This window comes from Astyanax mexicanus, chromosome 17, assembly GCF_023375975.1.
Source record: "Astyanax mexicanus isolate ESR-SI-001 chromosome 17, AstMex3_surface, whole genome shotgun sequence".
Classification (NCBI taxonomy): domain Eukaryota; kingdom Metazoa; phylum Chordata; class Actinopteri; order Characiformes; family Acestrorhamphidae; genus Astyanax; species Astyanax mexicanus.
Window position 1 is genome coordinate 17,191,210 of NC_064424.1, and position 27,185 is coordinate 17,218,394.

General features: G+C 38.0%; 1 protein-coding gene across 5 annotated transcripts; it reads right to left on the reverse strand.

Moving 5' to 3' along the window:
• Positions 1 to 1,016: 1,016 nt before the first annotated feature.
• On the reverse strand, positions 1,017 to 26,944 carry nsd1b (nuclear receptor binding SET domain protein 1b). Of its 5 annotated transcripts, XM_022676258.2 has the most exons (24): positions 26,799 to 26,944; positions 26,481 to 26,683; positions 23,872 to 24,593; positions 23,097 to 23,241; positions 21,818 to 21,990; positions 19,822 to 21,694; positions 19,635 to 19,741; positions 19,281 to 19,557; positions 18,317 to 18,417; positions 18,088 to 18,133; positions 17,702 to 17,859; positions 16,575 to 16,706; positions 16,265 to 16,388; positions 15,953 to 16,153; positions 14,520 to 14,699; positions 14,177 to 14,333; positions 12,981 to 13,186; positions 12,463 to 12,575; positions 12,097 to 12,366; positions 11,746 to 11,862; positions 10,386 to 10,527; positions 10,071 to 10,177; positions 9,767 to 9,965; positions 1,017 to 4,923 (listed from the first exon to the last, which is right to left on the reverse strand). In XM_022676258.2, exons 3-24 carry the CDS (start codon positions 24,220 to 24,222, stop codon positions 4,355 to 4,357), a joined length of 5,748 nt encoding a protein of 1,915 aa, XP_022531979.2. In that variant the 5' UTR covers positions 24,223 to 24,593; positions 26,481 to 26,683; positions 26,799 to 26,944; the 3' UTR covers positions 1,017 to 4,354. The 5 variants fall into 5 exon arrangements, with proteins under 5 accessions (XP_022531979.2, XP_049322146.1, XP_022531983.2 ...); XM_049466189.1 differs by having other exon boundaries at positions 17,702 to 17,805; positions 26,481 to 26,944; XM_022676262.2 differs by having other exon boundaries at positions 16,575 to 16,667; positions 26,481 to 26,944.
• Positions 26,945 to 27,185: the final 241 nt, after the last annotated feature.

The window sequence follows — 27,185 nt, forward strand, 5'->3', positions numbered from 1 at the left end:
AATTGTGCTCTGAAACATCCACAAAACTTTTATATTTAAAAAGAAATTGTATTTGTTTTAGCTTCCCATCCAGAAGAAAACATTTTTTGGTTAATGGCATTTTTTTATATTAATGAAACAGATTTTGAAATGCACAAGTTTGCAATGTTCACTTGCAAAAATGAGTGGGTGTTTTTTCTTTAAACATTTATTCAGGTATTTGCAAATTAACTTTTCCTCAATACTGTACAATTAAAAATATCTAATGCTGTTAAAGCTCTGTTTAGTACTACCACTATTCGTGATTTAATTTTTTTTGTAAAATATATATATATATATTTTATCGTTAATCGTTAAAAAGTTAAACTTATTAGTGTATATCATCTATTCTCCAAGCAACTGTGGCCACCAAACCGTGAGCCCCATACCATGACTTTCCATGTCACAGCTCTGGAAAAAATGAAGAGACCACTTTAGTTTCTGAATCAGTTTTTGAGATTTTGCTATTTATAGGTATATGAGTAAAATTAGCATTGTTGTTTTATTCTATAAGCTACGGACAACATTTCTCCCAAAGTCCACATAAAAATATTGTAATTTAGAGAATTTATTTGGAGAAAATAAAAAATTGCTGAAATAACAAAAAAGATGCAGAGCTTTCAGACCTCAAATAATGCAAAAAAAAAAAAAAAACAAGTTCATATTCATAAAGTTTTTAGAGTTCAGAAATCAGTTTAATTTTGTGGAATAACCCTGGTTTTTAATCACAGTTTTCATGCATCTTGGCATGTTCTCCTCCACCAGTCTTACACACTGCTTTTTGGATAACTTTATGCCACTGCTGGTGAAATAATTCAAGCAGTTCAGCTTGGTTTGATGGCTTGTGATCATCTTCCTCTTGATTATATTCCAGAGTTTTTTTCAATTTGGTAAAATTTAAGAAACTCATCATTTTAAGTGGTCTCTTATTTTTGTCAAGAGCTGTATTTGCTTTAAGACACAGACTAAAGAAAACAAACTGCGTTCCAGCAAGAATGTGAAATTTCCGTACTGTCTTTTATTATGTACAAAGCGCTACAGCACAATTAAATTCTCTCACAAGGCAGCAGGTATTTTTTTTATTTTCTCTTTTTTTTCTTCATTCAGCTGATACACCACCATGAAGCGGACCAAAGCAGTACGATGGCAGGTTCTCAGAGGAGTGTAAAAAAATGTAAGCTGTCACTGTACATATGAATACAATTAAAAACATGTACCGCTCTACAAGTAAGTGCAACACGCTAGCTGATTGATTAGGAACGTTGTACCACATAACTTTTTTTTTTTGAGAGACCCATCTGTTAAAATGCAGGAGAGCGAGCAAACATACAGAGAATCCAATAACAGATCTGTCTAATCAGAGAGACAGTTTCACTGCCAGGCTGTAATGATGAACCCCGTTGCCTTTTTTTGCATTTTAACGTAGTAACTTCACTATGCTATTAATTAATTAAGGGTTGAAGGGTTTGAGGATGCGTCACTCAAAAAAATGAAGTGTTCAAATTCTTGCAGTGACCTGTACAACAAAACACCGAGCTAGCTGCAGAAACTGCTTGTAATGTGACTTTTGTATAGAGCTTCAATATACAAATATACACAATAAATCAATCAGTCGTTTACTCCAACCCACTGATAAATGGAGGCCAATTTATGAAAAAGTATATTACACGTTACTCAGTGAAGATTCAGTGAGGACACAGTTTGGATGGCAATCAATGGTGCTGTGCATTTTTTAAGTCTTACCAGCAGGTGATGCTAAAATCAAAAACATTAATAGTGTTATTTTTTTTTGTTTGTTTGAGTGCCGATGGGCACTAAATCAAAATCAAAACTTTTTGTGCGCTTTTAGTCCAAGGCATTAAGAAAGAAAAGGTAGGAGCAGTATATATGTACTGTTACACACATCCTTAAAGCCACACAAAAGGCCAGTGCTGCACTGAAGGTCTTAATTTTGTCCATTACTGATGATGTTAAATAGGTATGAACAGACATTATTTGAGGCTACTTAGTCATGATTTCAACATACTTTCAGCTTAGATTCCTAAGAATCTCAAAACTCGCCAGCCATGGATATCCAATGCCACATTCAGGAACAAAAAATCATTATATAAAAGCACAATAAAATGTTACATTTGATTGACTAAACACCTGTATGTTAAAATGTTCCTGAAAGCAAAAGGTGGAGGCATCCTGTCTTGCACAAGTGATTGTGCTGTTCTGTCACTTACAAAGAGTTTGTCCAGCAACTATGTAGGTGACATAGTGAGCAAAGTGTAAAAGTGTAGCGTATTTTTCAGACTATAAGGTGCACTTAAAATCCTTTAATTTTCCGAAGAACAAAAGCGCGCCTTATAATCCGGTGCACCTTATGTATGAATTTTACCAGTCAGATATTAAGGAGCAGTAAAGCCACTCCGCTTAAGTGCAGTGTTGTGTGGGTTTTCAGTGAAGAAGGCTGGGTGCAGCAGCACTAGCATTAGCCGCTAACCGCAGCGTTAGCTCTTTTGCCATTCAAGTATATTGGACTGTAGTCTGTGTTTGCTGTGTTAAAATAAGATACATGGGATTAAAAGCTAGTTGATAGAACCCTGGGTTACCGGAACACTCAGGGTATCTTAGTCATTACATCCCATCAGCGCTGCAGTTAGCAGCTAATGCTAATGATCCCACACCCAGCCTTAGTGCTGGAGAAATGCCACTGAAAACTCACCCTTGTGCAAAATACTGGAAATCTAAGTTTACTTTAAATATACAGAAGCACCCAAATAAACGTCTGGATTAACATCCAGCACTCGTTTGACTTTGAAATATTTATCTATTTTTTAAGAATTACAGTTTTGTTTACTTAGGAGCTTCCCCATTAGAAGGAAAACATGGCAACACCCTTGCTAACTTCAGCATTCGTATAAGTGTAGCTTAATGCACCTTATAATTCAGTGTGCCTTCTGTTAAAAATGAAAATAGAGTAAGTTACCTCACATATTCTACACAAGAAGTATACCGTATTTTTTGCACTAAAAGCGCACCTAAAATCCTTTAATTTTCCCAAAAATCGGAAGTGCGCCTTTTAATCCAGTGCGTCTTATGTATGAATTCTACCAGTCAGGTATTAAGGAGCAGTAAATTCACTCCGCTAAAGTACAGACAGCGTTATACAGGAGTTTCAGTTTAGTTCTTCAGCACCAGAAATGGAATAGCATTAGCCACTAACCTCTATTTTTCCCGTTCAGAGGTAAGTGTTTTCGCCTGCTGCTATTCCCGGCTACAGCTGCTAGAGTAGCATTAGCATTACCCGCTAAGCGCGCTAGCTCATTAGCCCTTCGGAGGTGAGTATTATCGGCCTGTAGCCTGCTGCTAACCCCGGCTAGTACTGCTGGAGCAGCATTAGCAATAGTTGCTAACTGCAGGAGCTCTTTCTTCAGTCAGAGAGGAGTATATCGAACTGTATTCTGTGAGTTTACCGTGTTAAAACAAGCTTTGTGGGACAAACCGATAGCTGATATCGCCCTGGCTTACCAGAGCACTCCGGGTTCTTTAGTGTAGCACTGTCAGGTGGCATTAGCCACTAACCACTAGCAGTTAGCTGCTCATGCTAATGCCCCAGCCTTAGCTTAACCTATGCAGATTAGCATCCAGTGCTTGTTTGACTTTTTCATTACAGATTTGTTTACTTAGCTTAGCTTTACTTAACTTAGCTGCTTCCCACCACCACCCAGCGGTGAGACCTGCTGAATTAGAAGTTCTCTTAGTGTCTCTTAAAATGCACCTTATTATCCCGTGTGCCTTATGTATGAAAATAGACCAGATAAAACACATTCACTGATAGTGCGCCTTATTAAATGGTGAGCCTTATAGTGCCAAAATAATACGGTAATGAGGCCATAAGGGTTTCACAGATACAGTTTTTTTAAGTGCAAATCAAACTCTTAGTGTTGAAGATTGTCTGTTACAGAACAAAAATTAATAGTCAATATTATGAAAAAATAGTGTTTCTCATGAGTTACTTTGAATCATGATGCTTCTGTGTGATTTCTTCTAAAGCTGTTGATCTAGACATATTGTTAGTTATCTAAAAATCATCTGTTTATTTCGTACTGTCACCTATATACCATTGCAGTATGCTAAAACTATGAAGCTTTCAGTAAGAAAACTACATGTAAACAGGTTCAACAAACTATGTGAGCCAAATTAAGACCAGCAGGGTCCACTGTCTTTTGCTTCCATCAAGCAACTTTTAAAATTTCATCCAATGTATGTAGTACTGTAGTGAAACAAATGCACTATGGAAACACTGAAGTCTTACAACAGTCGAGTGAAAGAGTTGGAGTGAACAGATTCACAGAGGTAGGCTAACTTTCGTACCTCTTCTTTCCCTCCTATTCCTTATCGACAACTGAAGTTCAGTCACATAATTCCCATCTCCTCTTTCATGAGTTTCCTCCGCAATTTTCATATCGTCCGTTTTACTTTCCTCCTGCTGCACCAAATCCTCTTCCTTTTCCTCTCCGTAAGAGGACACAGGTGAGTATGGGCTGTTTAAAGCAATGTTAAAAGCAAGTGAAGGACTAGGAGGACCAGAGGATGTCACTGGTGAGGAGGTGGGGTTCGGGGATTGACCGGTGGGGGCAGGTAAACTGTTGTCTCTGTTATCTGCTCTGATCAGGGAGAAGGCTTTGGCGGGGTAGGTGGTGGCTTGCTCTGGTGCGTATTCCCGGATCTCTCCTGGCTCCAGGGGATCAGGGCCACACGGGTCGTGCTCGCTGCAGGACAGACGCCCGTCCAGCTTGGAGATGAAGAGCATGCCATCTCGATGCTCCACACAGTAAGAGCTGGGGCACATCTCGCAGAAGGAGGCTGATTCTTGTCCACAGAGGTCACACTGGTGCCAAGGACACTCCCAACGCCCTGCAACACAAACCAGGCACAAAGACAGCATTTAGCGACTGTGCTACTTTTTTGTGAAACAAAGAACCTTTAAAGCAGCAATATGTAGCAATTTTATCTTAAAGTAACAGCTTCCAAATTATGATATTCCACTGACCTGTAAATGGTGTTTTTTGCCACAAGCATTGCTACTCTGGGCTTGAAATGGCAAAAAAATGTAGCACGTAACTTGGGCAAGGTAGGCAGGAAAATGCTTGTAAATGCTTGTAAAACTTCAATTCCTCTACTCTCTTATTATACAACCTACTTTTACTTTCAGGTAAGGATCTGTATCTGTCAGTTTATAAAATGCACGTGAAAATTGTGTCCCATTTCTAATTTACACCCCTGTACCCCTTGTGGTCAAATGAAACCCTTGAAATCCTTCCCTTAGGAATTGGGAAAACCCTTCAAGCACTTGATACAGATATATAGCAGTGGAATGCTGGAAGTCAGTATTCTAGCGGCTGGTTAACTTTGGTAACTTAAAGGCATTGTATGTCTTCAGAAAAGGGGCAGGTGGTGCTGCAATAAATTATTATTGTCTATTTCTCTGTTGTGGGAAGATGAAATTAGCACCATTTAAAAACATTACCTAGCTAGCTAGCTACTGAGACCTACTACTAGTTTACTAATAGTTTTTTAAGCTTGTTATGGAAAAAAAACATTACCACTGCACATTAAACTATGGTAATATAATGATTAGAATCTCAGTTTGAAGGGCCATGTAGTACAAACAATTCCCTCTACCCCTTTAGCCTAACTATCTCAGGAGTGGAGGCGCAAAACAGAATGGCAAAGCTAAGTGGTAGGGCCAAGGGGTGAATTGGGATTGGGCTAGAGCTGGGCGATATGGGAAAAAATCTTATCACGATATAGTTTTCCATATCAGTCGATATCGATATGTATCACGATATAAATCAAATCACTTTGTGTCACACTTAAAGGTTTGTTTTTATTAGTGAGAGAATAAGGGAGGGATGGAAGTTTTATCACAATATTTTTTTCTGTATCTCCATAATTATTAGGGCTGGCCCGAATAGCATTTTTTGAGCTCCGGATATTTGGCAGTAATTGGTAGCGAATATTCCAATATTAGTTTTTAAAAAAAACAAATTAATCATGAACGCGAGCCAGAACCCGAGCTTGAACGTCAGCCTGACTCAGGCGCTGCATGAACTCGGGCTTTTTTCCAATTTTTTCCAATTTTCCATGACTGAAAAAAAAACTTGGGCTATAAGCTCAATATTAAATATTTCGTTTGTTTAGAAATTATTTTATATTCTTAAACCATGTTAAATTATATTAGATTAGTAGGGCTGGCCCGAATAGCGTTTTTTGAGCTCAGAATATTGGGCACTGATTGGCAGCCAATATTGGAATATTTGTTTTTAAAAAGACGGATTAAAAACTGATTAAAGTAAAACAAAAATTGCAACTCGGCCCCTTTAATTCACCACAAAGTTTTCCAAGACCCAGCCGGAAAAAAAAAGATTTCCCACCTTTTCCTCAGCTGGGTCGGGCTCAAAAAATGATTTGTGATAGGCTGTTTTTTGGTTTGTTTGTTTAAGCACTTAGGCTTTTGTACTGCTGCAGTGCAATATTTAGATTTTATATTCTGAAATTCGTTAGGTTTTATTTCTTTTAGCATTTTGAACTTTTTTTCCAATTTCAAATTTATTTTTTTCTGTTCGTTATGTTCTATCGGTCCTTGCGTTTTTTGTAGTTGAAGTTGAATTTAATATTGAAGTTCAATATTTCTAATTTATATTTTGAAATTCGTTAGATTATATTTATTATTGTATTTTGAGCTCACTTTAGTTGGTTATTTTCCAAATTCATATCTATTTTTCTGTTATTATTAAATGTTATTAGCTTATTAGCTTAGCTTGTCATTTAGCATACATAACTTCACACGGATTTTTAATGAATGTTGATTTATTAATTTAAAAGCTGTACCTTATTAAAAGTATTTTAAGCCAGACAGACACTGTGTGATTTTTTAATGAGTTTATCTGCACTTTTAAATGGTTTGTCCTGTAGGAAACGCACACGATTTGTATGCTGACACTGTTGTCTGACTGAGGAGCTGCTTTCCGTCAAATGCAGCCTGTAGGCAGGAAAAAATCCAGCCAGAACCGACCATATCATGAGCCAGTTTTAAAGCCAGTAATTTAGTAGAGCATTAAACTACAAATCTGAGATGTACCTGCTGTACTTCTTAATCTCTGCCCCCAAAACGGTCCATTAACTTGCTTGACAGACGCGTCAAATCCCCCGCGAGCACGCGCAGCGCACAGCGCACCGATTAATTCATGCGTTGAGCTTTAAACGCGCAGCTGAGCTGTAATTGGGGAAATATCACAAAAATCACAGTGTGATTTGTTACATTAAAAAAAAGACCATTTTCTTCCGCCTAATCTGAGAGGAAAGCGGTGTTCTCGACCGGCCCGAGTTCATGCAGCGCCTGAGTCAGGCTGGCGTTCAAGCTCGGGTTCGGGCTCGCGTTCAGGCAGATAATCTAAATGATAAATGATTTTGTGTTTTTGCACTTGGGCCATAAGCTCAATATTAAAAAGTTCGTTTGTTTAGAAATTATTTTATATCCTTAAACCATGTTAAATTATATTAGATTAGAGGAAAGTCATTTAGACATCATTCTTAAGGTGTTTTTGTCCTGTTACCGCTCCGCAAAAAAACCTCTTCCTTTAATCCGCGCCCCACATACACATTTTTGCAGCACCTGCCCCGAGGTCCTAATATAAATTGAATTAATTACATTTAGTGCTTAAAATTTACTTAAAATTTATTTAAAACGTGCTGAACAGTGCGGCCGTTTATTCCCAAAGTACAAACACTATGGTTGTTTGCGTGTGTCGGGCCATACTCCACTATTCTTTAGGGTTTTTTGTTGCATGCATGAGAATAACTATTACAATTTTCTTAACTATTTATTAATTTGCTCCAGCGTCTTCTGGATTGATTACACGTTGTGTTTTCGTTGTTTGCCGCGCCACTTAGACGGAAATGGAAATGAATGTTTATCGAATTCTATTGCACAGGCTTATCATCGTCATCGAGGGAAAAATTATCGCGAGACAAATCGATATCGTTATATCGCCCAGCACTAGATTGGGCCTCAGTGTGGGCTCAGAACAGCACATAAAAAGGGGTTAAAGCTCCATAATTAATCTGTTTATGTACAACTGTTTTTCTTAACTCTTAACCTTTTCTTAACTTAGCTTAGTGCTGGACGATATGGCCAAAATTCATATCACGATATATTCCTTAATTTCGGTCGATACGATATAATTTCGATATCGATATAAATACTTAGAAGGCCACAGAAAACTGCGAAGAATCCCTGCAATGGAAATATGTACCTACTACTGTCTGAAAATTTAATTTGAGTCTTTGAAACCTCCTTTCACGAAAACATTATAATACTTAAGAAATAAAAAATAGTCAAGATAAATCAATGCTCAATTTTATTTGCATATAGCAAAATAAAAACATGACATCCCTGTCAAACATAAGCCTATATAACTATTACCAATAAAAATAACTTTAAATTAGGATAGAAGCAGAGCTTCTTATTCTTTTGTAAACAAATTTAACAGATCAAAACAAAAGTGTTTCAACTAGGATAAAGAATAAAAGAAGCCTTTATATACATAAAAGCAACAAGATTTTCCAGTCAAATAAACAAACCTATAGGCTTTATCAACTATAAATAACTTAGTTACAATATAAGCTACAAAAGTGCTTCAGCCAAAATACAACTCTTTATAAACATAAAAGGAACATGATATCCCCGTCAAATAAACAAACCTAAAGGATTCATAAACTTTAAATAACTTAAATAACTTACAACATACGCTATAAAAGTGATTCAGCCAGTATAAGGAAAATATTGTATGTAGTGGAACTGATTGAGGTGGTGGAACAGATTAGATGTTTTAACGTTACCGCTGCTAACCTGCTCCACTCTCCGGCACAATTTGCAGCAAACTGAAGTCTAGCAGACCTTCGAGAGTTGAACCAAATCCTCACCACTGAATTAGACCTCCCTCCTTCAATTGATCACTTGTGGAAGCGGCAGGGGCATTCATTTTGCATCAAAAATGTCCCGTGCTGGGAGCCAAGAGGACCCGCGGCGGACCGAGAGGACCCGCGACTGACCGCTGACCGAGCGGACCCGTGGGTGGACCGAGCGGACCAGAGGCTGACCGAGCGGACCCGTGGGCGGACCGAGCGGACCCGTGGGTGGACCGAGCGGACCAGAGGCTGACCGAGCGGACCCGAGGCTAGGCTAGGCTAGGCTCGGCTTGGTTCCGCTCCATTCCACTCCAGCGCGGAGCATTTCAGATGCGAACCGAGCCTACCTTAGCCTTGGATCCGCTCGTCCCGGCTCCGTTTGGCTCCAGCGCGAGGCATTTTAGATGCGTAGCGGACCCGAGCCTAGCCTAGCCTAGCCAAATCTAGCCTAGCCTAGCCTATCTGGCTACGTGCCTATGTGATTACATCATCACGCACAGAGATAGTCCAGCTACGGAGGCTGATTGTGTTCAGCTGTGCGGGGAGCTGACGACAGTAAAACGCCTGTCCGTGACAGATTCTGTAAATAATACATATCGATATACAACAAAAATGATATCACCGTTATTGAAACATTTCTTATCGCGATAAATACCGATATCGAATTATTGTCCAGGCCTAACTTAGCTTATAAAAGTGTAAGAAAAATATATAATAAAAAACAATTAATTTCTATAGAAAGAGGCAGTTCAAGGCTGAAACTTAAAGAACACTGGCTAAGACTGACCTGCAGGTCTTTTGGTCAGGTTGAGGCAGTCTGCATGGTAGACTTTTGGACATCCTGGCCTCTTGCAAGAAACCATCTGCCCCCCATCTCCACAGCTGAAGCACTCATCTTCTCTCTCCTTGGTCACTTCCTGCTGTTGTTTGCGTTTCATGTAACCTTTCCTCTTCTTACGGCCCTTATCATCTGACGGGGGGTTATTCTGAGAGACATAAGGATATTAAGTGATCGTTTTCTAATAACAGGCTTAATGAGCTTCTTGATAGATCTCCTACTTGTATCTTATTAAAAAGCACAAAATGCCAACCTTTGGCCTGACTCCCAGGAAACCGCTGCAGTTGGGTGCACCACATTTACACACAGTCTTCCCATTCCCCAGACACTCAAGGTTATAGTTAAACGTTAACTCCGTACCTTCAGAGAAAGAAATTAGTGCATATTGTTTTTTCATCAATTAATTTAAATCATTTAATCAATTAATTATTGACAAATACAAGTAAATCAATTATTAAAACATATTAAGGTTAGGTAAACCCAAATCTATGCAAAAGTGCTTAGAGAGCCCTAATCACACGGTACAATCAGGAGCTCAAATCTTGTGATGTCAAATAACACTCCTTACCAGCGGAAATGTCTACCAAGGCAAAAAGCCCAACCCGAGTGTCTCCATTCACTGTCCATTTTTGGGTCTCACAGTTGGGCTGGCAACTATGGTTCATAAATCTGGCCTCGTTTCCTTTGGGTCCTGCATCAATAATGCGGTCCTAATAAAATGTAGACACATATAGCTGTGTGGTTTGGACCAAAAACCTTTATTACACAAAATATTGATATATACTGTTACATAATTATAGTTTTGTTTATTTATAGTGTGTTGATGTTCATCAATGACCTACAATCTGTTACATTTGGACAAAAATCATAAAAACAGATTTCATGCACACATTTCAGATATCTGGATTCCTCCTAGGTTTAATAATACGTTTTTCTTTTTGAACCTGGATTATCCATCTCCTCTTACAACTTATTCATCCTCTCCAGTTCTCTAATTTGATGCAAATATAATTAGTTTTTAAAATAAAATATGTGAAATGTGCTTTTACTGTTGAAACATTACACTTACTGATATCGAGGGGATAAATTAAACCAGCATTTACTATACTTTAAATTCAATGAAGATGGTCTGAGATACTTGTTTTAGGAATGGGGGCGAGTCTATTAAATGAGTAGCCAAGTCTGGCTCTTTTTCTAGGTCTCTACTGCCCAGACTTTGGATGCAAATTTGACAGCATTGTGGACAATTTTGGATGTACAGCTCTGGAAAAAATTAACAGTTTCAAACAGTTTCTGAATTCGTTTATCTGATTTTGCTATTTATAGGTATATTTTTCAGTACAATGAACATTGTTGTTTTATTCTATAAACTACGAACAACATTTCTCCCAAATTCCAAAAAATATTGTCATTTTGGGCATTTATTCGCAGAAAATGAGAAATGGCTGAAATAACAAAAAGGATGCAGAGCTTTCAGACCTCAAGACAACAAGTTCATATTCATAAAGTTTTAAGTGTTCATAACTCAATATTTGGTGTAATAACCCTGGATTTTAATCACAGTTTTCGTGCATCTTGGCATGTTTTCCTCCACCAGTCTTACACACTGCTTTTGGTTAATATGCCACTTTTGAAAGTGCAAGCAGATAAAATTCAAGCAGTTCATCTTGGTTTGATGGCTTGTAATCCATCTTACTGTTGATTATATTCCAGAGGGTTTTTAATTGGGTAAAATCGGTCTCTTATTTTTTTCCAGAGCTGTATTTCTATAGAATGGAAAGAAATGAATACAAGCTGTCCATGTTCTCTACAGTCATTGGTCTGGATTATAACACTAACAATAAACCCTTTAATTATAAAACCAAAGCAATGCAAGAGAACATTTTCTGATTATGTGATTTTCATGTGATAACAGAGGAATGGATCACCTTGTCCAGTGTCAACATGTAGAAATTCCCAATGTCATTCTCCTGAGCTTGCCTGATCCGAGCTCGGCATTCTTCCTCATCGATCACTTCTCCAACATATTCATTTACAAAATCCCCCTGATGCATCAGAAAAAAAAAACAAATATAAAAAAAACACAAAATATATTTCAGTTAGACTGAGTCTGACACTTAGTTTTGCTATTATTGTTATTGATAGTTAAATGTAAAGATGAATTTGGCAAACACTAATAAAAATATTTGAATTGTTTGAGCGTACAAAAAGTCATAAAGACTGTTTGATGTATATTAAAGGTGTCATGCAAGGGCTTTTTTAAACGCTACAAACGCTACCTTTTTGATGTCGTGACAGCCACGTAGGCCCCAACCTCGTGACAGTGTTCTGAAAATCTCCACCTCGGAGTACTCGCGCTTCAGAAAGCGCTGGTTCTGGCATTTCTCTCCTGCTGGGCACACCTGAGGATTGCATTCATACAGCAGCATACGGTTGATGCACTCTGAGTCCATTCCACACGGGCTCTCATCTGTAGCTCTGCAGTTGCAGCGGGGGATTTCGGACAAGTCAGCTGTGATGATCTGCACTTTACCGATTGGTCGGTTCGCCTGTGGAGGAACAGATTGTATGAAGAGAAGCTTTACAGATATGCTTTATAGAAACATGGATGTGTGACTCCTAATGGTGTAGCAAACCTTTGATACCTTAATGTGTTTGTAGGGTGGAGGTTTCTTGTCATTTCTCCTGTCCTCCTGAAGCTGACGAAGTTCCTTCTCTGCCTGCAGTTCTTGGAATCTTTTGGCAGCTTCCTCTAAGGCTGAGTAAGTAGGAACAATGCATGAATGACATATTTCATTTTTTTTACAATGCTGTGGCAAATGTCACGGTATATCAGTATGTATCATATTGATCATGTAATGCTGCATTAGAAGAGAGCTGGGTAACGTATGAGGTCTGAGAGGAAGTGAATAATCAATGTGAGTGGTCTGATAGTGGGTGCCAGAAGAATGGAACATTCTAGATCCAGTGTTACATGTGTACCATGAATGCCTTATAGAAAGCATTACCACCCACAGTGGACAGCGCAGTGGGTGTTATTGATAATTAGTGGCAAATTAGTGCAAACAAATGAGACATGGCAAAAGTTATGCCCAAGATACTTGGTATGTAACTGTATATGCCTATACTGTCAAGCACAAGAACAAATTTTAAAAATGAATACCTTTCTTGTAAACAGAGTCGACCCCCTTTCCCATTTTCTCTTTACTGTTGGCATCTCCTTCCATGTAAGGAAAGACACGGGCCTGGTAAGTCCACAGATAATCATTTGATCCAAAGAACAGTACTGGGAATTCCCCAACGTCATGCCTCATGCGAAGGATATTTTCTGGAATGTTCTTCGGATTGCTGACTTCTGCAGGCCACCACCTGACGAAATAGAGAGCAAGACATCAGTAGTTGCAGCAATATATACAGCTTTGGGAGAAAAAAATAAGATACCACTTAAAAATTATTAGTTTCTATTTGACCAAATTTAAAAAAACTCTGGAATATAATGGAATATATGGAAAAAATTGTCATCCAGAAAAAAAATTAAACACTATTTAAAAATGATGAGTTTCTTTGATTTTACCAAATTGAAAACCTCTGGAATACAATCAAGAGGAAGATGGATGATCACAAGCCATCAAACCAAACTGAACTGCTTGAGTGACATATAAAGTTATCCAAAAGCAGTGTGTAAGACTGGTGGAGGAGAACATGCCAAGATGTGTGAAAATTGTGATTAAAACCAGGGTTATTCCACCAAATATTGATTTCTGAACATTTAAAACTTGAATATGAATAGGAACTTGTTTTCTTTGCATTCTTTGAGGTCTGAGAGCTCTTCATTTATTTGGTTATTTCAGCCATTTCTCATTTTCTGTAAATAAATGCTCTAAATGACAATATTCTATTTGGAATTTGGGGGAAATGCTGTCCGTAGTTTTTTAGAATACTCAAACATATACCTATACCTAAATATCTCCCAAAGACTGATATGTCCTGATATATAAATGTTGCTCCATGTAAAATTGTACAGAAATATTTACTAATCCAGAACACAGAAACTTCTGTCTGTATCTACTTTCTTGCTCCCACTCAAAAAGGTCTGACCGAATAGTGGAGAGAGCATTCTCACTTGGTTTGTAGCAATGCATTTGAGTAGCCTTGGATTTTTCCCTGTGTTAAAACAAACCAACCAAGCAGAAATGTTAGAACGATAGGTGTGACAATGCCCTATGTCTGTTTTTTAGTTTCCATGATGCTTTTTTTATTTAAAGTGACCTAATTTGTTTTTTAATACTTAATATCCAATTTCTCTGAAAGTTAAAAACTGCCCAGGTTTAAACTGTTGGTCCTGCTGGTAATGCTGACCTATATCGACCCACTTTAACCCACACGACCTCCTTGTAGTGTGGTTTCTTTCCAGCCCGACAGTCATTGCAGAACCAGCTGCCCTCTGGCATGTCGATATTAAGACACTCACGATGAAAGGCTGCAGGACAGGACTCACAACAAAGCAGGCTTCCCCCTATAAATACACAGAGAACAAATACTCTAACTCTAACCAGCTGTCATACTGTCTCAATGTAGAGAAAAAAAGATCTCTAAACATACATACAATTACTAATTTATTATAATTAAAAAGGGTAATGTAACTCTAAAACTACAGTACAGCTTCAGACCTAAATATGATGCAGGATCCAGTGAAACTGACCTTCTGAACACACAAAGCACCAACTGACGTTGACATGTTCATGATTACGACAACCCTTGCGTGGAATGAAGTGGTTGGGACAGAGGATGAGGTTGTTGGCCAAAATGACACTTCCAGCAGGTATACAGTAATCCGTGGCGTGGTACGCTATAGGGCATCTGACACAGCGGGTGAGTCGGCCTAAGCAGAATGCAAAAACAAAACAAAAAGAATTAAGGCATTTTAGTCGACATTTCATAAAATCCAGCATTAGCAGACTGTTATCTATATGCCTGTTACAGAGTGCACTATTATATTAGTAATATGGGTGTAACAATGCAACAGAGGGTACAATTCTGCTAGTGCAGGCCAAAGAACCAGTGGGCGTAAGCAAAGGGCAGAGAATATATCAGTCATTTTTGACTGAACCCATTCATACAAGTGCTTTATTTAATGTGTTTGAATTTTATATGCAGCCAAATTAAAGAAGAACTAACCAAAAAACGGAAATAGTTTAGTAAACATTTACAAAAACCTCCTTTGTTACTGTCCACTTAGACAATGATACTTTCATAAATAAACAAGTCATAAATTGAGGAATAAAACAGCACAGTAGTTTGTTTACACGCAGATCAGTACAGATTGCATTTATGCAAGATGCATTTGTCATTGTTTATACACTTGAGAAATAAAAAGACGAAAATTGTTTTCAAATATTATGAGAAAATCAAACTGTGACTCCAGAATCGTGAAGGGTATTGTGAGTAGAACGCATTGTAACACCTCTAATAACTAACTGGGATTATAATGGTAATAATAATCATTTTAAAAGCTCTGTGGTGATAAAACTCAATTTAAAAATACAAACTACATACAAATATCTGGAGTAAATGCGTATTGTACACTGATCAGCCATAAACTCAACCCCACCTCCTTGTTTTTACATTCACTGTCCATCTCATCACCCCAGCTGATCATGTAGGAGCACTTTGTAGTTCTGTAATGACAAACTTCAGCTCAAGTGGGAACAACTAGACAGGACTGTCTAATTGAGTGCTGTGAGTGGACACAGAGTTTAAAAACCCCAGCAGCATTGCTGCATCTGATTCACTTGTATGTGTATAAATGTATTTATAGGTTTATGGAAGTTGTTATAAAAGTATTTTATGAAATCCTATTTTTAATACATAATGAACTGTCAAAAAACTTAATATCAAAGCAGAATGAAGAATTTCACTGTAAAACACTTTTAAAAATCCTTCCCATTTGTGCTATGAAAAATTCTAAAAGTAACAGAACCAGACTGTAGTACTGTGTAGTATCTGAATGTACACTTGGCTTAGAAGGGTTAATATGCCAAGAAACCTCTGACCAGTAATGTGTTACTTTTTTTTTTTTTTCGCCCTAAAAACTAATTTCTATGATTGTCTAGTAGGATTAAGTGTAATACCCACCTTTTGAGAGAGAAGGGTTGCTTGGGTTAGTGATGAAGCAGGTGAGACAGGCATGGAGGGAGCAGCGAAAGCCTCGGTTTAAGGGCACTGTAGGCGCATAGCTAGCAATACACTCCCCATGGTAGAACTTTCCACACAGAGGAATAATGCAGCGCCTCACGTCCTCTCCCAGCTTCTTACATGCAAAACATTCATGAATACCTGAAAGTAAAAAAAAAACATTTAGATATTTAGGGTTCATTTCAGCTTAGGGAACACAGAGAAAACACTCAAGTGTCTTTGTGTAACTGGCTATAAAACAAGAATACAAACCAGAAATACATTGCTGGCACAAAAACTTCCCAATTGGAGACTCAGCCAGGCCAACACAGTTCAGATGGAATGCAGCACAGCACTGGCCTTCACATGTAAGCAGCTCTCCCTGTTTCTCACACACCTTCCATAGCACACAAACACACACAGGTCATGTGATTTCATTATGTTACATTCCACAACTTTTGTTCTATTTTCTTTTCTTTTACGTTTTACTTCATTTTAAAATATTTTAGGACCAAAAGGATTAAAAACAAATTTGCTGTGCCTGAAATAAACATTCAGTCAATTTTACTATGCAAAAACTCACCTGACAAACATTATCCCTCAGTAAAGCTCCACCTCCCTTCTCTGCTGGGAGTTTCTTATTAGGTGAGAGTCCTTCATCACATTCTTCTCTTATCTCAGTGTTAAGAGAACAGTCATTACTGGGGGTGATTATCTGAATAACAGGGGTATTGGAAATATATTTTATGTTGAGGGCATTTACACTGCAAAAAAGTCTATCGGCAAACACTAGACCTAAACACTAAACATATGTAAATTAAGACTTAGAGCTCAGGAAAAAAATAAAAGACCACTTAAAAAGTATGAGTTTCTTTGATTTTACCAAACTGAAAACCTCTGGAATATAATCAAGAGGAAGATGGATGATCACAAGCCATCAAACCAAGATGAACTGCTTGAATTTTTGCACCAGGAGTGGCATAAAGTTATCCAAAAGCAGTGTGTAAGACTGGTGGAGGAGAACATGCCAAGATGCATGAAAACTTTATGAATATGAACTTGTTTTCTATGCATTATTTGAGGTCTGAAAGCTGTGCAGCTTTTTTGTTATGTCAGCCATTTCTCATTTTCTGCAAATAGATGAAATTTGAGATAAATGTTTTCCGTAGTTTATAGAATAAAACAACAATGTTCATTTTACTCAAATATATACCTATAAATAAACAAAATCAGAGAAACTGATTCAGAAACCGGAATGGTCTCTTATTTTTTTCCAGAGCTGTATATGCTTATTTTAAGCAACAAAAAAACAGCCACTGGAGTAAGCACTTTTTTTCTTAGTAAGATTCCTTAAAAAGGCTTACGTTAAGCAAAAATCATATTTTTTTGCCTTACATTTGGAAACTTTTTGTGCTTATTTTAAATTCCTTAAAATTTTAAATTACTTAAAATAAGTTGAAAATTTGTTTGTATCAGTTGAAAGTAAGACTGATTAATTATTTCTAAAATAAGCAAAATAATCTAACATTTCAAATGCTTAGTACGACAAAAAGTCTTATCAGCGAAAAAAAATAAGATTTATCGCTTTAAAAATTTTATTTTTATTTATTTATTTTTTTTTTAGTGTAGGATTTTTGACATTTTAAATTATTACAACTGTGAAAAAATATACATTTCATGTGTTATTAAACTACAAAGAACTTTACTAACCTCAGATTTAAGGTTGTCTTTGCCATCTTCAGCTGGTTCTGGGTTAACTTTCTCAGGGATTATGTCTGCCTCCTTCTCTGTGGTCTCTCCCACGACACAGGTCACTTCAGAAGTGAGCAAAGCAGATTCCTTGTTCTTACTTTTTGACTGTCCAAACCCTGTATTTAGGACAGTTAAACTGTTCTCATGAATGAATTCTTTAGAATAAATGCTAAAATTGTAGTAGGTTGGAACAGAGCATAACATGTATATAAAATGTAAACAATAATCATTTAAAGGGATTTTTTTAAATATCAAGATTACCAAGATTTTTTTTAATAACAAGATTTCTGCACTAGCAACAAAGATAAAACCTTTTAACATTAATAAACTTCACACTGACAAACCTGAACTAGCAGCATGTCCTGGAGAATTGTGCCTGTGAGACTTCACCTACAATAAAATCTAGAATTAATTTATTTTATAAAACTTTTTTTAAATATATAATTTTACCATGATATAATAATATATTTTCAGCAAAAAAAACAGCTAGTAGTTTCTAGTATTAAACCACAATCTCATAATGACTTTTCAAGTACTTTCAAAATCAAAACACATTAAACAGTACCAAAGTACCTTCTTTTTTGGCATTAGAATCGGTTCTGCTTCAATTGAACTTTCAAGAATTTTCTTAGTAGGTTTCCTTTGCCTTTTAGAGCTTAAGCAGGTGCTATCCCCTGAAGAACAAAACAAATCTTATGTTATAACTCAATTTCTTGTTCAGAGCTAGAATTGGGCAGTATAACTGTGGGATGGTATACTGCATTTTAAAATTGGTGAAATTTCTGTTCTGTGTCTATATAAGAAAATGGCCAAATAAGCTAAATAACCACTCTAAAACTGTTGACACCTCAGGTCATTCACTCGACTTGCTGCTCTCATATATAAGGCTTTACATTCACTACATTTGTAATTTAAGCCAAGATAATGATAGCCAAAGATAATGATAGCCAGCTTCTCTCTCCTGATTTGCAGAGATTAAACATTTGTCATTTTCAGACTGTCACTTTTACATTTTTTAAATGACTAACTCAAAATTGGTCACAGTGTTCACTTAGTATGTGACTTTTTAAGCAAAGTGACAACTGTCCACCCCACTAATACCAAATATCGCAGCAATTATGACACAGTAGATTGGCATGAAAAAAATGATAATATATAACCCTTTACAAAGATGCAAAATATTTAAAGGAACATGTTTCAAAGCATTGATATCCTTTTAGTAAATCACAACATCTAAACATTGTTCATAACAAATTGATATACAGCTCTGGAAAAAAACATCATAAGTTTATTTGATTTTACCAAATTAAAAACCTCTGAAACTGCTTAAATCTTTGCACCAGGAGTGGCACAAAGTTATCCAAAAGCAGTGTGTAAGACTGGTGGAGAAGAACATGAACATCAAGACACATGACAACCAGTTTCAGTTTGGTAGGTTTTGTGTAATGATGAAAACCTAAAACACCAGGTATTTCTCCTGACAGCAACACTTTAACAATGCATTCATTTAAAATAAGAGAATAAAAAAATGACTTACCACTAGCTGAACAATTCTGTGTTGAAAGCTGGTCCTTAAAACAGTTTTCACCATATGGAAATGGAATTGTTTCTGGAGGTGGAGTTAGTGTGTCTACAGATACAACTTGACCCTCTTGACATGGAGGATTCTCTACAGGGGGAGGCGTCTTAGACCTCTCTTCAGGTGGAGGTGTCTGAATTTCGGGCAGCGAATTTAAAACACTTTTTATTGTTTCTTGATGCTCCTGTATTCCTGAAAAATTCTCACTGATCTCACTGGAACTGCTTTGTATAACCTGTGGGAAAAATAAAAAATAATTACACACAAACACAACAGAAATTTAACAATAAAAAAAAACATATTTTGAAGTACCTTCTGTTCAGTTTTTTTTCTTGCTTTCTTCTTAGTGGAAAATATCTGGTCATATTCCTCTGTCCACTCTATGAGTCTTTTGCTAGGCTTTCTGATTCGCTTGCAGTCTGTAAAGGATATGATGTCATAAATGGTATAAACAAAAGTTATCTGTAACTGATTAGATACATGCTGATAAAAATCTTACCTGTGGGGAAACTAGAAGCATCCTTGCTGCTGGGAACAACGTTTGCTGAATTGTAATCCATCACTTTACTTGATGCAGACAGATCTGAATCCTCTGTTCCAGGTATTTGGACACTTTTCTGTTCTGAAGGCAATATCTGTGGCTGTTCTTGTTCTTGGTCACATCTGATGTCTGTAGGTAGAACCTGCTCATTGTCCTGGTCAAACTTCTGCCAGCGCTTTTTAGGTACACTGCCAAAAAAACTGTTCTCGGGGTCTTCTGAAGGGACTTGGCACCCTGGCGTCTGTATGTCATCTAACCTACGAGCATGTTTTGGGAGCTCCCAAGGCACATCGGTATTACTAAGGTTCTTCCTGTGCCCTCCAGACTTCAGACTTTTTTTGCTAGGCCTTCGGCCACATTTTGGTACACTAGAAACGGTCTGATGTTCCTGAAATACGAAGTTGTCAGTCTCTCCATTCTGAGGGATCTTAATAGCTATTTTTGGGACCAACTTTGATTTTGTTTTGTGATGATGCTTGGATTTAAAAACATTTTTCTCCTTTTCACAATTCTGAGAGTCATTCTTCAAATGATCTTCTGAAATCAGGGATGGCTCCTCTTTTATCAGAACATTTGTGGGTAAAGATTCCAGAACTAACGGCTTACCATCTTTTTCTCGACTATCGTGGACATCCTTCAGCAACATCAGGAATGTGCTAAATTTATAGTTAGCATCTGTTCGTAATGTCGTGGACTTGCCATTTTTTTCACTTTCCAGTGACTTGAAATTTATTTCTTTCATGTCTTCGAAATCTTGCATATTGAAAAGCAGTGGAGATGGAGTTGAACTGCTTGAAACATCTGACACACAAGTCTCTTGTTTACAATTTGAATTACGGTCAGAAGGTTCTGGGGATATTAAATAAGCTTCGTCCTCAGACTTGACCAAATCGTCATCTTTCAAAGAGAGGACATCTGAAGAAATACTGGACGTTTCACTTGCTTCCACTTTCAAGTCAGGAGAAAAGGCTGTTTTCACTTTTTTCTTTTTGTGAGATGTATATTTGGATGTAGATATGTTGCTCCCTTGATCATCGTCTGGAAAAGCTTGCTCTTGGTTTTGGCTGGGTGTCGGCTTCTTCTGCAACTCAGCTTCTTCCATCGCCCTCAGTGCTCTGGTCATCAGCCGACTACTAGCTGGAAGACTTGCTACTCTTCTGTCAATAGTTTTCTTTGCTTCTACAGATGAGTGCTCGGGCCCTGTGACTTGACCATCTCTGAACTTCATGATTGGTGTATCTGGCATCTTAATCTTACAAGATACCTTCCCAAAGGAGCAATTAACAGATTTGATTCCTGCACGACTAAACACACCACTGGTCTGGCCTTTTCCTGATTTGGTGAACCAAAGGCCTCCCTGACCTTCAGGGCTTTTCTTTGACTCTTTATCATTTGGGGTCACAAAATGTTTTGAGGGATGATCAGAAATGAAACTTTTTGTATTTTGATCATTACCTTTGGGGCATCTGCGGATTTGTGGCACTGAATCGATGTCAGAATAAGGACTGTCCATTGCTTCTTCACTAACAAATTCTTCCAATTTACTAAAGCGTGCTGTTGATGATTTTCTTTGCTTTTTCTTGCATTTAGATTTAGGCAACACATTCGGTTCTTTATTGATGATCTTCCCATTGTGTAGATGACCACTTTCAAGGGTTCCCATAGGCAACTGTGTGATGAATGCCTTACTTTCATGGTCACTTCCAGTTCTATCAGCTGAGCTTTTTTCTGAGAAATCCAAAGTTGGGCTGGTCATCCTGGGCTTCTCCAAGAAAAATGCCTCTGCTTCTGCCACACTAGCACTCCAAGAACTCTGAAACTTCTTGGGTACCTTGAAAATTAATAAAAAGAACAATAACAGTAAAGCGCGTTTCTGTCATACAACTAACTTAAAAGTTAACAGTTATTGTATGTTTTATTATTTAAATAAGTGCTTTAATTATAGAATAATTACAGAGTATCTGCAGTTTTCATCTTGTTGCCTTCCTCCTCTCTTTGGACCAGGGAGACTGTGAAACTGATATCCACCTACAAATATGTGAGTGGCTTTCTCAGAGACCCAGGTCACTTCTTCAGGTTCTCCAAATGGCTTGATGTAATACTGACAGGAAGATTTATCACTTAGTTCTGTAAAAAGCCAAAAAAAAAACAATCCAGGTTTACATATTTTAAAGCAGAAATCAATAAACTATGCCAGAGACACTGCTTCTCATGAATAAACTGTGTCTGCCATGACAGATACATGGCTTCAAATAAAGCTCGAATGTTTTGAAATTTTGTGCACAGTGCATCTGCCCAGTCAAATCTTGGCCAATTGGAAGATCAAGTGGTGTGGGCATGTGACAGCAACACAATGCAGTAAATCATGCAGATGTGGGCCAACCTCTTCAGGTCACGTTCACATCAACTAACAGAACTATAAAAAATTTTTTTAATGCAGGTGAGCTGAATTGGGTGTGGAAAAGAAAAGCCCAAATCTGTGCAGGAATCTGGCCCTCCAGACCTCCAGGCCGAGCCCTGTTCTAATGGCTACTTCAAGCATAACAATGCAAAACGTTTTCTCAAACTGAACCTGACAATGAGTTCTTTAATGGTCCTCCTGGTCACCAGACCTAACTCAAAAAGGGCATACAGTATGTCTGATGTGGTAGAACAAGAGACCTGCAGCCTCAAATGGTCTTAGCTATTGCTATTGCCATTGCTATTGTGTTTGGATGTGCAAAAGTCTGCATACTGCATTATCAGCTGGTGTCACTAACAATGCTAAACTGGACTGTTAGTGACACCAGCGGATGACACAGCTGATGCCACTAACAATGGTGACACATTTTCGTTAGATTCACCATAAAAATATGGTAAATGATTAATAATCAATTATGGTGAACTCCATAGACTTTAGCTTTTCCTTGCATTTTTCTTGCATTCTCAAAGTTCACTGGGAAATACCAAATGGAGCCTAGTGTACTGAATGTGTGAACAGAAACTGAAATGGGGATACATGGAAACTTCAGTGAGACCTAGATTATAGCTATTAAAGCACAACAACAACAACAGCACTTGATAATAAAGTAATATTTACAGTTTTTGAATGTGATATTCTATTTACCAGATACTTTACACATGTACATTCTTCAAAGTCCAGACATTAATTAAAAATTAAGACTTTGTATAAGTTTGATGTAGGCAGTAAATATTTTATTGTGTATACTGGACTGAAATGCACTTCTACATACCTTTTATTCTGTGATAAGTTCCCAACGCTGGATCAACTATCACCCGGCATGGCCACCATGGTCTACGGTTAAACTTGGCCCATATAACTTCACCTTCTAAGTACTTCACTGTTGGAAGAGGTTTTGTCTTTGGACAGCTGATCTGCTAACAGACACCAAACAGTGGGTTAAACATTAATATGGTAAAAAAACAAATTCTTCTTAAAATCCAAGAGTAAAAATAAGTGTATGTAAAAAAAAAATCATCAGAAAGTTTTAGTTTGCTCTAAAATGGAATATCTTGTTGCCTGTCACTAATTTTTAATATGTGGTTAAAATTACATATTTAATCATGTGCTTGTTTACTTTAACATACACAAAAGAATATGTTAAAGTCTGTAACTTTAATATCAATAGGCATATCTTTTTTCCCAAATGCATATAAATCCCAGTCTAGATCAAATACATTTTAGTAAAACTTTAAAAAATATTTTTTAGGTATACTACATACATTTAAATTGAGCTAAGCATCAACATTAGTTTTCTGAAAAGACAATCTCAGATGACTACAGGTAATGATGAACCGTGTAAACAATTTCATTTAAATTTCTTTAGACATATGCATGTAGTAACTTGTAGTAACATTTAAATAATTTTGTTACTTACAAGAAAACAGACTAACTAGTTAGACTTGGAAAGCTAATCTGATTGTCAATGCAAAATGATACAATGAATGAAATGATGCAACAACAGCCAATAACTGAATAATAAGTGACTTATCAGCAGGGTTACACACCAGAGAAGCTGGACTGCAGTCAGCCCCTGACTCATTCACAAAGTTGTCGTCTTGTGCCGCTGATGTACAGGCCTTTGGAGTTTTGCCTTTGGATAGACAGGGCTCAATCGTGAATTTAATCTTTGAGTTTGTATTGTTGAGGAAGTCATTTTTAGGGCTGCTACAAGGCTTTTCCAACAAAGACCTTGTCTCTGTATCGAAATCATCTTCCTCCTCTTCATCCTCAAACAAAATGGACTCAAAGTGTAGGCCATTTTCAAATGGACTGGATGAATCAAGACTGAAGGCAGGACTGGGAGGGGACATGCAGTTGTTGTTGTCAGTTGTAGCATCAGGCAAAGCTGTGTCCATTTTTTGTGATTCTGAGAAAGAAGTAGTGTTGTTAACTGGATTCCACTGGCAAAGTAGGAAAACCCAAGCGAGTCACGTGAAAACCATTACTATGGACTCTGTAGATCCTAGTCTACAAACTCAGTGGGCAGTTCTCCACAAAGGTCAGGCACTGGAGTCTTCTCAGGGGACTGTAAGGTAGGCAGTGGTCCTTAATTTTCTGCTGATAAGTGGATGTAGAGCAGAAGGCCGGTGTCCATGCCTCTGGTGGGCAATGTTTCCCATGTGATGAGACAGGATTGTCAGTTCCTTTGGGCTGTTGTGGACCTGTGCATCTGTTTGCTGCTGCATTCCTCCAAGATGGCTGTGAGGCAGCTCATACTGCCATGTTTCTGATTTGAGAAAGAAAATAAGCAGAAAGTTACAAACTTTTAAAATATTACATAACCAGTTATATACATGTATATACACATATATGTAAACACCCTGTAGCTAGCTTTTCTGTTGTATATACTGGCTTATTTGTACTGTATGGGAAAAGTGGGTTCAAAAAGGGTGGAATGGTCAGATCTTCTCAACCAGTGAGCAAGTGTATATGTGATGTGCACCAAGAAAATGTTAGGGGCCTTAATTATTGACCCCTACATTGAGGGAGTCTGATATACTCTGTTATGTTGTGGTTGTAATAAGAACAACAATAATGAGTAATAATATTATATTTATATAAAGGAGGGTGTAAAAGTGCTTCCTCCACTGCCCTATGCCATGGCTCCTAAAGGGTACTTTTTTGGTAGTGTACCTCTTGGTGAGAGACTGGACTTTAGCTATGACTCCAAGTTCTGTTTGGGATCGACAACGGTCAGATTTAAGTATAGAAGCTCTGTGGTGAATGCTTCAATGCTGTTATTGCCAAGGAGTGACATGCTGGAAATGCAGCTGGTGTGGTGATCTGGCCAGTCAACGTACATGACATTCAGTCACCAACAGCATTGATAAAAATGAACTCTGCAATCACAATGGCAGATGACAAGTTGCTTTTGTCGCTACATGCTTGTCGCTTGACAACGGTCAGGTTTGAGTATACAGTAGAAAATCTGTTGGACCTTGGACCCCCATGTTTGTAATTGGTCCAAAGAACTTATTTAACCAATCGTTCAATATTCATTTGAATAAAGTTGAGATAATCTTAACTGTTTGTCACTTGTCGCTGTCACTTTGTTGCTTGTCGCCATGTCGCGGCTCCAAATTGCTGCCAGTGTAGGGTTAAAGAGCTAACAGCTCAACCAAGTGTTGTCTCTTATGTCAGTGAATTAAACCATTTTTTCAGCAGGACAATGCTCACCGACACACAGTAGGGTTTCCTAGGAACATCTCTGCAAGACTACAAACTTTCTTAGCCTGCCAGATTTATGCCAATTGAGTACTTGACAAATGTTGTATCCAGGCAAAAGGCTGCCCACCATAGTTATACCTCATAATTATTTCTTTACACATATAAAGTCCATGTGTGTACATGCTTATTAATTACATATTAGTATGTATCAATACAAGAGCCTGAATGTTTTTTTATTCACCTAATACAGTCTATATATATATATATATATATATATATATATATATATATATATATATATATATATATATATATATATATATAATGGCCTAGGTCTAACATAAGGGGGTGAAAACGCAGCGCGAGCCTGCAAGCCATCGTAAACATGCGTTGTCAACATCAATAGTAGACGTCCGGCAGGAGGCTGCGCGCGGCTAAAGAGCTCCCTGAACGCCCCCCACACACACTGCCTGCTGTAACCTGCACTTGGCGAGCTAAGCTGTCCTTGCCCTGGCACGGAAACACAGCGATGATACTGTGTGTGTGTGAGAGAGAGAGGGGCGCACATATATGACACACACCATGGTAAGTGGCTAGTGTGAAGGCGAGGCAAACTCTCTCTCTCTCTCTGTGTCTCTGACTGTCAGTCATCTTTCTGCTGAAGAAGAGGTGGGAAAACTGAAAATCCACACGTGACAGTATGAGAGTATCATAACAGCGTCCTTTGAAACGTCTCGTGCATCTATGTTTTTCTCTCTTCCTCATTATTAATGATGATGACCTGCTCCTGGACTGATCAACACACACCAACGTCTAGTTCACACATGCACGCGCGCGCTGATACTTCCAGTGGTTCGTTCAACTTGTGCAGCCCTACAATCTGCAATCTTCGTTATAAATAAAGCGTGTGGCAATGACGGGCGAGAAAATGCAGGCGAAATCTTACCATTCACGAACCGCTCGTGCTCATCGTTGCTGCAAAGAGCCCGATTTCGCTCGAGAAACGGCCTTTTTTCCTCAATTGTGAAAGTGGATCAACAAATCCCAGCAGCGGCAGCAGCGGCAACGCTAGGCCAAGAACCTGAGCCTCCTCATATTCCTGTGCCTGCCACTTCAGGCTAGCGCGAGCACTGTACCAGCGGCCCCTTTCTGAATAAATAAAACACACTCACTCTCACTCTCTCATACACACACAAAACACATCCATTGCACACACAGAGGAGAGAAATCCGTCCTCGATCGCCACATTCAGGCGACACGTTACCTCGACGTTTCGTCACGCCGGCTCTACTTTTTTTCAATTGAGGTGGATGGGATGATTCTTGTTTCCTTGCTGTCGACCTGCCCCTGGTTGTGTTTCTAGCCCTGGCTGTATGTCTATGAGCAGCCAATCGGCACGGCTACCCTACTACACCCCCCACCACCCTCCTCCTCCTCCTCCTCCTCCTCCTCCTTCTTCTCCTTCTCTTTCACTGTACTGCCTGCTGCGGTAGCCCCCTCAACCCCAGCCTCTCCACACTTCATACTTTATACAGTCTCAGTAAAAATAATTTAAAAAAGAGTAAAATCACATTTGCACACAACACAACTCTTTAAATCTGAAATCTCTAAACGGAGAACAGAAACACATTTGAAAAAGTGGATGTGATCT